The 14,442-nt window shown below is 35.2% G+C and overlaps 2 protein-coding genes across 6 annotated transcripts; one reads left to right on the top strand and one right to left on the bottom strand.

Moving 5' to 3' along the window:
- Positions 1–751: 751 nt before the first annotated feature.
- On the bottom strand, positions 752–4,277 carry LOC118270334 (potential E3 ubiquitin-protein ligase ariadne-2). Of its 2 annotated transcripts, XM_035585900.2 has the most exons (9): positions 4,109–4,277; positions 3,742–4,027; positions 3,405–3,651; positions 2,435–2,610; positions 1,939–2,124; positions 1,616–1,801; positions 1,395–1,511; positions 1,147–1,299; positions 752–1,059 (listed from the first exon to the last, which is right to left on the bottom strand). In XM_035585900.2, exons 2-9 carry the CDS (start codon positions 3,961–3,963, stop codon positions 889–891), a joined length of 1,458 nt encoding a protein of 485 aa, XP_035441793.1. In that variant the 5' UTR covers positions 3,964–4,027; positions 4,109–4,277; the 3' UTR covers positions 752–888. The 2 variants fall into 2 exon arrangements, with proteins under 2 accessions (XP_035441793.1, XP_035441785.1); XM_035585892.2 differs by having other exon boundaries at positions 3,742–4,277.
- Positions 4,278–4,602: 325 nt separating this feature from the next.
- LOC118270306 (ATP-dependent 6-phosphofructokinase) lies at positions 4,603–13,946 on the top strand. 4 transcript variants are annotated; one of them, XM_035585841.2, is made up of 15 exons: positions 4,603–4,753; positions 4,887–5,200; positions 5,380–5,584; positions 5,747–5,901; positions 6,622–6,730; positions 7,433–7,621; positions 8,533–8,676; positions 8,975–9,109; positions 9,621–9,784; positions 10,166–10,307; positions 10,638–10,820; positions 11,094–11,163; positions 11,451–11,675; positions 11,975–12,176; positions 12,728–13,946. In XM_035585841.2, exons 2-15 carry the CDS (start codon positions 4,917–4,919, stop codon positions 12,867–12,869), a joined length of 2,349 nt encoding a protein of 782 aa, XP_035441734.1. In that variant the 5' UTR covers positions 4,603–4,753; positions 4,887–4,916; the 3' UTR covers positions 12,870–13,946. The 4 variants fall into 4 exon arrangements, with proteins under 4 accessions (XP_035441734.1, XP_035441742.1, XP_035441750.1 ...); XM_035585849.2 differs by lacking the exon at positions 6,622–6,730 and adding an exon at positions 6,311–6,419; XM_035585857.2 differs by lacking the exon at positions 6,622–6,730 and adding an exon at positions 6,101–6,209.
- The last annotated feature ends 496 nt before the right edge of the window (positions 13,947–14,442 follow it).

Raw genomic sequence — 14,442 nt, 5'->3', positions numbered from 1 at the left:
AAAAAAACATTTTATTTAAATGTGTTTGAATTAAAATCTATGTAGTTAAAAAAATTAGAAGTATAGATTACTAGTATTCACATGGAGCATTGGAGCCCTTACAAAAAATTTGCAAGGGAGCCCTAGGGTTCCGAAAATATACTTTGAGTATTGCTAGTCCGTGCCATGCTAGAGTTTTATGAAGCAAACGAATAAATACAGATGAATATCGATATTATGAGTTTTAGTCGATTTTTAATAATATTTTTTTTATTTTCACTAATCGATAAACATTTAATTTTAATTAAAGTCAACTAAAAACAAATGGTAGAGAAAGCTTTCAATGTTGTATCTAATAAGTAGCCTCATCAACAAATAAAAAAAATAATAAAGCGCACTATTCACACATTAATATCATCAACATTGCAACATGCTTTTATAAACATAAATGATGATACGATACATACTGGTTATTTCCTAGGGCGTCGCTCGCGTGGAAGTTGATTATACCTACCTACTTATAACAAATTTAAAATTTCAATCCCAATTTCATCCCTTATTAAGTAAAATTTACGAAATTCCTGAACGCGTATTTATTTGATTTAAATAATTATTAGACTTAATACCGTCACAATATCGTCAGATATAAATCAATGCGAGTTCCTTAAAAACATTGAATCCTTATTTCAATGCTTTATTTAGTAAAAACAGAGGTGGGTGTTATGAGAGTGTTATAATTATAATGTTTAGACGAAATAAATACACAACCATATAATATTCCTATTTTTATTGCAAAGTCATGTTAATAAATATACTTTGGCAGAACAAAAAGATTCTAGCTTTCACAAATATTATACAAATGTTTGTCGCAATATAGTTATATTTATTTATGACAAATCTTGAAGATATTTATACTTTGCTGCTAGATGCGGTAGTGGTATGGAATTCCAAGAAATCTTTTAATAATGTGGTACGTCTTTTTTCGGCAATGTCCATTTGGTTCTCTAGGTCACCTCTATCAGTCGTTTCTGCCCTTTCTACTTTCCAAGATAAGTTTTCAATTTCAGCCTCCAATTGTGCCTGTAACAAAATTCACACATAGTCAGTAAATTATATACAGATCATCCTAAAAATAATTATTTTAGTTGAAAGTTCATTTATACTTACTTGCTGATATTCAAATAATTCTTTGCGCGGCCCGTTATCCATGTAATAAGCGAATGGATATGTATATTGCAAAGTGTATCGACAGCGCTTTAATAACTTCGCAGAATCCCAAAGGTATTGCCAATCAATCCAAGTACCTTCTCCAGCCATTACCTAAACAGACAGTATGGTATCAAATATAACATTTTAAAAAACTATAACTCTAATAAGTTTGCTTACAAAAAGTAATTGGAATACTTTAAACTGACCTTTTGATTGATGCGACTTTTCAAACTAGCTAAAGTTTGTTCTTCCAATTTAAGAGATCGAGCATGATTTTCCCATCTTTCATAGTAATGCAAATACTTCTTTAAAGCTTCTCTAGCCTAAAATTAAGAGATACATGAATAAGTGATAAGCACAATATTATGATTCCTTATTATAATGTTTTAGATGAAGATATATACAGATCCTTAATGCAAATGCTTACTTGAGCATGTTGGCTATCAGAAGACATGTTGGGGTCCTCTTTATAACGACTACATTCATAATACTCAGACCCATGCGATTTCCAGTCTCCCAAACAGACCCAACAGAAATCGTGTCTACATGCGCCACACTGCATATGATTGCAGCCCCCATTTTTTTCTATACAAATCTGACACTTAGGACAATCCTGTAACCAAAATTGACAAGATTAAAATACACAAATATGTTATGTTTTACTGAATTTATCTAGTTAATGGTAACCAATTTACGACTTTCTTTATCAAGTTACAAGTAGATAAGGAACACAAGTAATTTTTGTTATACCTTAGTATGTGCACTAATGTAGTTGGCAGTTTCAGAATCATCAGCGCATTTTGTTAACCAGCGGCGGATAGTGGGGCAGTCGGTTGGTGCATGATGGGGAGCTCCACATGAAAAGCATGTTAATAACTCACACCCCTGACATTCCACACGGCGGGCGCCTTCGCGAGTCCATGCACGAAATATCCACTAGAACAATATACATAATTACATTTTGTAATAATATATTGTGTACAAATGAGGGACGGAAGTCAATTGATGACAAAAATTCAATCAGGAAAAAGGTCTACCAAGAACTTGACTCAATCTAATCTATTGGAGTATGTATACTATTGACAATAAAAATTATCTATTCATAAAATAAACTATATTGAATTGACTCATAAAGAGGACTTATTGTACCCATGCATGATACAGTTAAATCCATCAGACAGAAGTTCCTTATGTGTATAATTATAATATAAACTAAGTGCAACTACTATGCATTTAATATACTAACCTGACAATTAGGGCCTGGGCAAAATCTAAGTTCTGGGTGTGATTTCACATGATCCTTAAACATAAACTGCTGGTATCTTTCCCTCAAATTTGGTTTGGTAACATGAGACAACACAAAGTCTTCCGGAGCTCGAAGTTCACAATCTTGGGCCATACAAGTAATAGTATTTGAAACTCCTGAAACAGGAAACAATTTATTTTACATTAGTTACATCATATTATATCACTAATTAGAAGTTTGATTCAATACACTACATACAAACTAATTTTGTGTAACAAAACTCATTTTGCTTTTCCTTGAAGGACAAAGTTAGAGTATGTTTAATGATTGATTGATGTGTGTCATCATCAGTGATAGGAATAGGTAGTGCTTATTAGCCATAACTTTGTAGAACATAGAAGAGAAATGTAGACTAGTATAAATAAAGACTTCAATAATATGTTTCCTATATTCACAAAATGCCTTTTCTCACAATCACATATTGTTTGTTTCAATTTCAACATATTCAGAATATCCATTTATAGACAGAATGAAAATTATTTTAAAACTGCAAAAGGGACATCAGGTAGCAAATACCAAATTCATGGGCAGGATACAGCATTTTATTGGACTGCCTATATATTGATCCTTAAGTTACAAAAAAAGGATAGAGAGAGAGAGAGAGAGAGGGATGAAATTTTTTGTGCTCTATTCAAACAGTAGATCTTTTGTTGCATAGTCAGGTAGTTGTATAAAAACATAACATTTTGTATAAATATAATGGCCAAATTATTTTGTAGCATACACAGCAGTATGGAGGATGGCATAATGATAATTAGAATACTAACTATTACATCTAATTGGACTGGAATGAATAAGTACCATTTGAATGTAATCTGACTTTAAATCACACAAAACTAGTAAATAGGTTGTAACAAGGGCATTATAAAACATAAAAATTGTGTGGAAGAGCAAAATCAGGTGTAATTACCTTGCATAATTTGTACTTCAAAGTGCATAGCCCAGCAGTCATTGCAAAAGTAATGCCCACAAGCCAGGGCACTGTATTTGTGCATAGGAGGTGTGTTGGCACACACAGCGCAACTGGAGCGACTCGTGCTCGCCTGCAGAACTGGCGAACGCGACTTGACACGACTATACACCAAAACCTCATTTGCATTCTCCTTATACTTATTTATAATCTCTTGAGCATTCCACTCGTATGCATGGAGCGTTACCTACAAACACACCAAGTTAGAACCGTCATTACAATGATACACAACGCTTATATCAACATTTACAATCAACAACAACATCGGAAGACGAACCTTGGCCAGTGAAGGCGTGATTTGAAGGCTATTACTGAGCAACTCTATAGACTCGTTTAACAATTTCTCCACTTCCTCAACTCTTAAACAAGTGTATAAGAAATACTCAGGGTCCGATTTAGTTCGGTCCACAGCCTCCATGTCACAGTCATCTTGTTCTCCATAGTAATCATAGTCGTCTCCGTCGTTGTCTGAATATTCCATATCTGATTCCGCAGACATTTTGTTACTCGTATTGTTTTGTACGCTTGCTAGATTTGTGATGGAATAGGGATGACGGAATACACTGTAAAATTGATCACAATTCATAAAAGGTCCCAAATGCGAGTCCCTGTTTATTGAATAACGTAGAATACTAATCTCGTACTTGTTTGATAGAAAACAAACCACTTTGCACTGTGATAACAATAACAACTCGGATTTATGCACTTTTAGAAAAACGTTTTGTATTATTTTTCTTTTCTTCCTGTAAATGCTGTAGGTATTTTTGTAGGTAATCTGTTCTCCATTCCAAGCTCTGTGGGAGATTGAAAATAGAGTGCGAGAAAGTTCGATGAATTAGTTATCGATTAATTACGATTTAGGCGATTTTTGTTTTTGATGGAAAAGCCGATTTTGTATTTGAACATTTTTGATGTATTATTATAAGTTTTTTTACCCTTCGGTATTGGCTCCAAAAATAATATTGTATGAATTTCGTACTGGGAAAACTAAATTCTAAACATATTTTTAACCAAAAAAGTAATCTTACGTTTACACGTTCGTGAAGTGTCCTCAGTGTTTCATTAAATTAATAACATTATTTTTCCTACTGAATATTGAAATAATTATTTTCTCGTTACATTTACACAATTTCGATTAGATTCATTAAAGATTTATCGCAATGATTGGTTCCATCTCTATCTCAAATCTCAACATCTCCAGAGCAATGACATTTGCTTGTCATGTCATTCAAAGGTCACCTTGGTGAAGTTCAGATTTTGAATTTTGTGATTTTGTTAAATTTTTTTCGGTACGTAGATATTAATTTTGCTACCGGTAAAAAACATTGTATATTTAGTGAAGTGTTAAGATACGAATAGTGATAAAATACATGTGTTGTGTTATGTAATATCAGTAAAAACGACTTTATTATTATTTTGTAGGTGTCGGGTTAAATTGTAAAATTAAAAACGATGGAAGCTGCTACGACCCAGAGATTTATTGGGCGCGGGTCCCACAAGGGGAAGGGCCTGGCAGTGTTCACCAGCGGTGGTGACTCCCAGGGTATGAACGCTGCAGTGCGTTCAGTAGTGCGAATGGGTATTTACCTTGGCTGCAAGGTATACTTTATTCGGGAAGGATATCAAGGGATGGTCGACGGAGGTGATAACATTGAGGAGGCAAACTGGTCTTCTGTCAGTTCAATCATTCATAAAGGTGGCACTATTATTGGATCAGCTCGATGCATGGAGTTCATGTAGGTTTTATTTATTTACTAATATCATTGTTATTATTACCCCTTCAGTATTAACATACAATTAATTAGCTTTTTTAATTTATTCTATATATTACTGAAAATAGGCATTTAAAGTTTTATTAATTAGTATACCAATAAAATAAAGTAATAATTATGAAATAGTAAATTATTTGGTTTAGAAAGCGAGAAGGCCGTCTTAAAGCTGCCTACAACTTAGTAACTCGTGGTATCACCAACTTGGTGGTGATTGGTGGTGATGGTTCCTTGACTGGTGCCAATTTGTTCCGTGAGGAATGGTCGAGCCTGCTCGATGAACTACTTGCCAACAATAAGATTACCAAAGACCAGAGAGAGAAATACAAGTACTTGCACATTGCTGGAATGGTGAATATCTAATCTACATTACTTTGTATGTTTTATTACCCTATTGATTGATTGATAAACACTGGTAGGACAAATTAGAATAGATAAAACTAATATCAACATTTTTCTATTTTATTTTATTATACACATTGGTGGATGAATAAATTTTTCCTAATGTTGTAGGTGGGTTCCATTGACAATGACTTCTGTGGTACAGACATGACAATAGGCACAGACTCAGCCTTGCACCGCATCATCGAAGCTATTGATGCTATTGTAAGCACTGCATACTCCCATCAGAGAACATTTATTATGGAAGTCATGGGCAGACATTGTGGGTAAGATGTTCTTTTAATTCTTCTCAGTGTTCTACTACTACAGATATTTACTGTGTATCATGTAATCAAAATAAACATATATTTTTGTATCATTGGATCGGAGGTAAATGCTTATTGTCTCAACAGTTATACCAGATCTAATGGATGTGTGCCAATTTCATATCACTTTACAGTATTCTAATGGTTGTTTATTCACTAGATACCTTGCTGTGGTCACTTCTTTGGCATCTGAAGCGGATTTTGTGTTTATCCCAGAAGCTCCACCATCTGTTGACTGGAGAGATAAACTTTGTGATAAATTAGAACAGGCAAGCTGTGGCTCCACCTTTCAGTCCTTTCCGCACATCAATTAGAATGTCCTCGACAACATTACATTAACTATTTTCCTATAATTCAAATATCCCTTTAGTTTTCTTGCAGTTTACACGGCACTATGTACGGACGCTACTTATAGTTTTATTTGCGAAGACCCAGCGCCTAACAATTGGGATAAAAAATTGTGTGCAAAAATAGCTGAGGCAAGGACTTAATTTATTTGTCTACGGGAGCAGGATCACTTTATATCATGAAGGTCTTATCATTCATCAATATGAATTGGCAGATCCATTGGCAAAACAATTACATGTTTTGAAATTCCAAAAGATATTTCATATTTCCATCATTTGTTAAGTATAACTTGGGAGCATTTGCATGAACCATTTCGGGCACTGGTTGTTGCAGTTATCTGGCATTAGTGGCCGCTCTGGCGAGCGAGGCAGATCAAGTATTCATTCCTGAGGACCCTGTTCCCAATAATTGGGTTGAAAAGCTTTGCAAAAGATTGGCTCAGGTATGCAGAAGTATTATAGTATGGATTGGATAAAAATATTCTGAGAAGTATATTTGCGTCATTATTACACTACTAAAACGGACATGATGTAACTATGTTCACAAAGGTGAATGATTGTACAAGATCAACCAGAGGTCAAAAGTAATTTGACTACGTGAAGTCTTGTCAGTACACTAACATTTTAGCAATACATTTGCAAAATAGGTACTTATAACAAAACAATGAGATACACAGTAAAAAAAATTGAGATTTAATGAATTTACATTTAATTCATTGCAACAGTAAAACCAATATAAATTAAACTACAATTTTCTTGCAGCTTTACTATTTATCTGTAGATTCTTGATTGACTAATCGACATTGATTAATACCTAGCCATTTAGAGTGACTGAAAAAGTAATTTGTTTCAATTAACTTTTGATTAAGGAGGTGCTTCGGCTATTTGTAATATTTTCTTTATCTATCAGCTATCAGCTTCTAAATTCTATGATATATGGCACATTTAGAACTCCTTCACTTACCTACTCACAACCATCATGTTCTTACTTCTTAAATACCTATCTAATCATAATACTAATGCATGCTTAACTTTTTAAATTGCTTTCTTTGTGTGTGTGATTAGTATCTTTACTTTTACATGTTATATGTTTTGGTGTTCTATATTTAAATTGAGTTTTTTTAATGGTTTCTTTGATGATATAGGAAAGGAAATCTGGCCAGCGTCTGAACATTATCATTGTAGCTGAGGGTGCTATTGACCGCGAAGGTAAGCCTATCACGGCGGAGCTGGTGAAGAAAGTTGTGGTGGACAATCTGCAGCAGGACACGCGTATCACTGTGCTGGGTCATGTACAGCGTGGAGGATCACCTTCAGCTTTCGATAGGATCTTGGTGAGTGCTATGTAATATTTCTTCTAAATAGGTGCTTTGCTTTGATAGGTATATTGCTAAAATAAACGCACACATGTGCCTACATGCAGTTACGCCGCAAATATTTTTTTCTCACTCTTTAAACCTTCCCTAGACATCTACAAATAATTCAAGACCAAAGTTAGCCAAATCGATCGAACCGTTCTCTGGTTTTAACGAGACGAACGAACATCAATTCATTTTAATATATATTTTATTTATTAAGTACCTAATATAAACCTGTGCATTGAATTTATTTTTAGTCACAATTATTACCTTTGTATGATCAATGTTACTAATAGGTAAATTGTAATGTATTTCTAGAACTGTTCATCCATTACATTCAGCCTTGTACTTGATACATGATATGACATCGTGTAATTTACATGTGTGCCACCATGTAGGCATTGAGATTATACAGTAGTTAAATCCAATATGTACTTTAGTAGAGAATTTTGATAACTTTGACGTTGATATAAATCAATATTGATTTTATATTTACTGTAGGTCTATACCTAAAAGTTCTGTAGATAACTATTTATCTACAGTATTTTGACTGCCTCGTTGACCGAGTGGTCGCAAGTGCGACTACCGGACGAGGGGATACGGGTTCGATTCCCGGGACGGTCAAAATATTACTGGGTTTTTTTCGGCTTTTCGAAAAAAATCTCAGTATTAGCACGAAGCCTGAAAGTGTCCCCAGTAGATGGCAATAGGCTCACCCTTTATGACATAAAAAGTGTGTGTATAGCAGCATTATATGCAGTAATATGCACCTCTGCTTACCCCTTCGGGGATAAAAGGCGTGACGTTGCGTTGCTATTTTCGATACTTTTTCTGTAGCATGTTAAATGTTCTAGATTAATGCTTGTATAATGTTGATTTAATTGTAGGGTTGCCGTATGGGTGCTGAAGCGGTAATGGCTCTGATGGAAGCCACCCCTGAGACGGAGCCCTGCGTTGTGTCGCTGGACGGTAACCAAGCCGTGCGCCTACCTCTCATGGAGTGTGTGCGACGTACTAAGGCTGTCGCTCAGGTAAATAAAACACACTTAAAATAGTTTCTTAGTAATATAGCATGTACAATATTGTTTGTAATATGTATATCATAAAAAAAATGTAACTTTTCCCCAAAGTCAGAGCCAGTTGTAAGTCCTACCTACTAACAATTTTTCTAAACTTCAATAATTATTCTTCAATCGAACCGGAGATTCTGTGTTCTGTAGTCATGCTTAAAAAGACGTGACCAATAATTCAGAAGATTCTCCATTCCAGAAGTTATAATATTTGCTATGTATTTATGCTCTTCGTATTAAATAGTAATATTAATTTTAGGCTATGGCTGACAAAAACTGGGATCTAGCTGTGCAACTGCGCGGGCGCAGCTTTGCTCGCAACTTGGAGACGTACAAAATGTTGACCCGCTTGAAGCCACCCAAGGAGGCGTTCGATGCGTCTGGCAAACCTGCTGTGAGTATAATATGCCGCAGTATAATAATATGCTCAATTGGTCAATTGAATCCCAGATCCGCCGTGAGTCAACATACGCGTATGTATCCTACTAGGTACTATAATAATAGTGATGTATTTAATATCTGCATTATTGTCTAGCTTTATGATGGCCTGAATCATCAGAAAATAATAAAATAAACTAAAAAATGTGTTATTTTAATTCATGTTCTGTATATAAAAATAAGTCGGGATTTCCTTCCTGACGTAATAACTCCAGATCGGACGAACCGATTCCCACGGTTTTGCATTCGTCGCGAGAAAAATTTTCAAGAGAATAGTAGAAAAACAGGAAAAACACTTTTCAAATACAGTCGATGCTGAAGACATTTGTGACATCCGCAGAATATTTCTTGGAAAATACTAATTCAAAAGCCCAAATTGTCGACGATTGACGAAGTCGCGGGTAACTGCTAGTGCTGTATAAAACTGAATTTCATCTAAATTCATAAGTATTTGTTGTATGTTACAGGAAGGTTTGACCCTAGCCGTGATGCACGTCGGCGCGCCGGCTTGCGGTATGAACGCGGCGGTGCGTTCCTTCGTACGAAACTGTATCTACCGCGGAGACACGGTGCTCGGCATCCACGACGGTATCGAGGGCTTCATCAGTGGCAACATCGTCAATATGGAATGGTAATTACAAGTTGTTTGTTGTCTTAAGTAAGGGTAGTTGAGAGTTGTGGGTGAGGTGAAATTGTCCATTTACTATACCTACTTACTGACTTGTGATGTCGATGTCGGTCTAAGGAAAGTCTACCAGCCTACCTACTATGTACCGATTGTCAAATATGTTACATTTTTGAGAAAACAGTGGTAGCAGTATTTGGAGGTCGGGATGTTCGTGATAATCTAAAAAAAAAATGGAAATTGTTCATGAAAAAGGACAGAGTAGATGCCTTGAGTAAACCAGTATCTGTATGCTGGCATACGCATTCTTCAAAATTAACATTTTAGATTAAATATGAAAGAAAAGTTACTTAGTATAATTTAAGCACAATGTTTTCTATTATTTAGGTCTGATGTAACGGGCTGGGTAGCTCAGGGAGGTGCCTTCCTCGGCACTAAACGTACGCTGCCCGGCGACAAGAAGGCGGAAATCGCGGCTCGCATCAAGCAGTTCAATATTCAAGGTCTTCTCATCATTGGAGGATTTGAGGTACGTATAAAGTTAAAGAAAAAACATTCCTTCTATTTCTACTACTACCTAGCTGGCCACATTGTCCGAACATGTGAGGTTTTTAAGCAAGGAGTTAGACCAGTAAGAAATAGATATGTGGCAAACAAAGTTTGAAATGTCTCAAAGATGTAAAATATCTCCTATATCAGAATATAGGATGCGAGATATTTTGGAGATGTGAGTAGAGGAGTAGGAAAGAAATAGTAATTACTATTTCTTCTCTCATCTTTTTTTATCTCTCAGTTTTTAACAGTAAAACACTTAAACATTACACAGTACTTACTATGTATTTATGTAATATTCATTTAGGCTTACCAAGCCGCCCTGGAGATCTACGAGGGTCGTGCCCAGTTCCCTGAGTTCTGCATCCCGTTGGTGGTGATCCCGTCCACCATCAGTAACAACGTGCCCGGAACTGACTTCTCTCTCGGATCCGACACTGCGCTCAACGAGATCACCGAGATCTGCGACCGTATCCGACAATCTGCTCAGGTGAGTTCATTTTTACTTTATTTTTTATGATGTAGGTAATTCTTAGCCAGCACTTTTAGAAGACACCAAGACCTCAAAGTATACCGTCCTCGAAGACTGTGACAGTGCGACGCCTGTAACGACACACCCCTAGCGAGATTTGCTTTGTTATAAATATGAAAATGTAAACAGATTTATATTTTTGTACTTATTTAGGCGAAAGTGGCTAAAAAAGCAAGCCATTTAATAATTTAACGTTGTAAGGATATATAAATGAATATATTTTCTCCGCAGGGAACTAAACGCCGTGTATTCGTTATTGAGACCATGGGAGGGTACTGCGGCTACTTGTCTACTCTGGCAGGTAATTAATAATTATTACATAATTATGATGAAAACGTCTAAACTTAATACAACACCTATATAAATAATAATTGAATACTCAGCACAAACACGTTACGTGCTCACGAGCTGTTTATCCAATAGGGAAATTCTTAGTGCTATTGGACAGTCAATTTTTCAATTGACAACTACACTGATTGGACAAGTAGGATCTAAACTTACATGACCTGCATCTAGTGGGTACAGAAAAGTTTCCCTTTATTCTCTCTATAATGCGCATTTTCTACAATATATTCTATCGTTTCTCAGGTTTGGCGGGTGGCGCGGACGCTGCGTATATCTACGAAGAGAAGTTCTCCATCAAGGACTTGCAACAAGACGTATACCACATGGCTTCTAAGATGACAGGCGGCATTCAGCGTGGTCTCATTCTGCGTAATGAGAAAGCTAATGATAACTACAATACGGACTTCATTTACCGTCTGTATTCTGAGGAGGGCAAGGGGCTGTTCACTGCTAGGATGAATGTGCTTGGTAAGTTTATTATCACTATATTAACTAAATTAATATCTACTAGCGGACTTCAGACTTCTACTCTCCGAACCAACGATTGTTTTTACTCGTATCATCAAAATCCATATCCAATTTGGTTCAGCTGATTTTGAATTTTTCACTTACCATAGCAAGCTTTATTTAGAAAAATAAACTGAATACTCTTTTTCAACTAATAATTCCAATTTTGATATTAGAACCATCTATGGAATAGTACTATTTTCGTTTATTTTTTTTATTTCTTAAAATGTCTAGAAAATAATCTGTCCTCTTGTCCACAGGTCACATGCAACAAGGTGGATCTCCAACGCCTTTCGATCGTAACATGGGAACCAAGATGGCAGCCAAGTGTCTGCACTGGTTGGTCGAGACCATCCAGAAGGGACCGGCCAACACTCCCGACTCCGCCTGTCTGCTGGGCATCGTTAAGAGACAGTACAAGTTCTCTCCCCTTGAGGACTTGAAGGCGCAGACTAACTTTGCGTGAGTTATAAAACGTTTTAAATGTATCAAAGATTAAAATAACATCACTATGAATAAAATTGCTGTTCATATATCCTCTAGACACCTGGAGTACTATAAATAGTATTAAATAAATGTTGCTGTAAAGGCCGAACGTTATTTAGCGGGAAAAAACAAACACTCGGGAATTGATGCTATAAAAAGGCTGCCCGGTCGTACTCGAAGCACAAAGTTCTAAAACGTTCGGCCTTTACAGCAACATTTATTTAATACTATTTATAGTACTCCAGGTGTCTAGAGGATATTATATGTAACCTGTTTGGAACAATATTTTATAAACATTTTCCTCAATATATTTACATAAACACTAATTTAATGCAAGATTGCGTCCACATTGTGGTTATAATAAATATGATATTTGTATAATTAGACTTCACAAGTTTGGTGCATTAAAAGTATATTTATATCCTTATAGACTTATAGTGAAGTAGGTAGTATAATTTGTCCTTTTACAATCAAGGGTATCAACAAAATATACAATAATGTCATAATATCTCTCTTTAAAATTTCAGCCAGAGAATACCGAAGCAGCAGTGGTGGATGAAACTGCGTCCATTGCTCCGTATCCTGGCGAAGCACGAGTCTACCTACGAGGAAGAGGGCATGTATATGACAGTGGAACAAGGAGAGATCGACTCCGAAAATGTTATATAAAATGTCCCAGAGATTCACATCCACCGAAAATGTTATATTACACAATTCATAGCTAAAATATACATCTGTTGTTTTTTGGGGGTATACTCATCTAATCACAGGCTAATCTGTTTGGTCTGTGTAATTTAGATAAACTAAAAAGGTCCTGTGTACACATTTTACGTGACCTTAAAGATTAGATAATCATTTTAAATAATTGTGTGCTTATTGTGTATATGTGTAGCACTCTTCTGTTATGCCCTACTTCGTTCACAAATCACGTGTGTACATAGGGCCTTACTATTTATTTTATTTATTTAGTAATGTTGCAAAGGTGCATAACTTGTATGCTTCTTCTAAATGTCGTTATTGTAATCTCCAGTAGACAAGTTATATTCACTACACGGTGCACTAGGATTTATTCTCGAAATTATTAATTTAAATTGTGTATATTGATGTCCAAAAAGTATTAGAAGCGATTGTAGATTTTATGTAAAAGACGAAAAGAAAACTGATTCTTATTCTGCCATTTTAGTTTTTAGGGAATAATATTATTATTAACTTTCATGACATTCATTTAAAGAGGTTGAAGTTCGAGGCTTTCCATTTCAATACATTGTGTGATTTAATGGCTTTATTTCAGTTACCACAGACACATAAAGTAAATATATTTTTAATGTTACATCGTAGATGTATTCAGCGTGCTATTACAGTGTAACTAACTTTATATAACACATAAGTACAGCATTACAACAACACTGAGTGGCTGTGGACTGACTGTTTCTTTTTGTGAAAATAATGGTGTTAATTTATTTTACTAGGATCACTTTTATAATTTATTTAGGGAGATGAATATATGAGATTCTTATTTTAAGATTTTGTTTTTGAAATGTTTTATTATATTGATTGGCTACCGAGTATTTTGTATCAGAGATTATGTTATAAGAATTATGTAGACAATAAGAGTAAATTGATAGAAATTATTATATTAGACAGTATTTCATGAGATATCGTTATTCATGTAATCAAATTATGAAAAATTATAAGTTTTTGTCATGTTGATGACACGTGAAATTTACAATAAAAGTTATTGTCGTAGTTATGGTGTTTTATTATTTTTAACAAACCTATAAACCGAAGTATAGCATAGTTTTGCGTGTTCTATTCCATCATTGTTATGGACATCACTGCTAAACGAAGGCCTCTTCTCTATAAAGGTATGTATGTCACCCTCTAGAATGAGCATTACTCACCACACTTGCTCAAGGCGGGATTGCGATTTCAAACTTATAATTTGAATATTAGTGTAGGTTCTTCACAATGTTTTCCTTTACTAGATATCAGGTGTCTAAATAAAAATAAAGGTTTCGACGTTCGTTTTGAATGGTTCTTTCGAGCCATCCCGACCTGGGTATGTTCTATTCTATGTATAGTCGTAACATAACATAACATTACGCATTTCTCGCTTGGGTAGGGAGAGATTATCTTTATTAATAAAACTATAACTTTTCGTTACTTATGAGTTCCATGTAACAGCAGTTAATCTTTTCAATACACATTCATAGTAACGAAATACTGGGACAGTACCCACGCC

Source organism: Spodoptera frugiperda, chromosome 15 (genome assembly GCF_023101765.2).
Source record: "Spodoptera frugiperda isolate SF20-4 chromosome 15, AGI-APGP_CSIRO_Sfru_2.0, whole genome shotgun sequence".
Classification (NCBI taxonomy): Eukaryota; Metazoa; Arthropoda; class Insecta; order Lepidoptera; family Noctuidae; genus Spodoptera; species Spodoptera frugiperda.
Note: the sequence above shows the minus strand (reverse complement) of the source record. Positions and strands in the feature narration are given on the sequence as shown.

Coding starts and splice junctions, on each gene's coding strand:
- LOC118270306 (XM_035585841.2), top strand. CDS start 4,917: ATGGAAGCTGCTACGACCCAGAGATTTATTGGGCGCGGGTCCCACAAG. Junction 6,731..7,432: donor TTTGCAAAAGATTGGCTCAG/GTATGCAGAAGT, acceptor TTGATGATATAG/GAAAGGAAATCTGGCCAGCG. Junction 8,677..8,974: donor GTACTAAGGCTGTCGCTCAG/GTAAATAAAACA, acceptor TATTAATTTTAG/GCTATGGCTGACAAAAACTG.
- LOC118270334 (XM_035585892.2), bottom strand. CDS start 4,050: ATGAATTGTGATCAATTTTACAGTGTATTCCGTCATCCCTATTCCATC. Junction 2,125..2,434: donor GCCCAGGCCCTAATTGTCAG/GTTAGTATATTA, acceptor ATATTGTTCTAG/TGGATATTTCGTGCATGGAC. Junction 1,300..1,394: donor AAAGTCGCATCAATCAAAAG/GTCAGTTTAAAG, acceptor CTGTCTGTTTAG/GTAATGGCTGGAGAAGGTAC.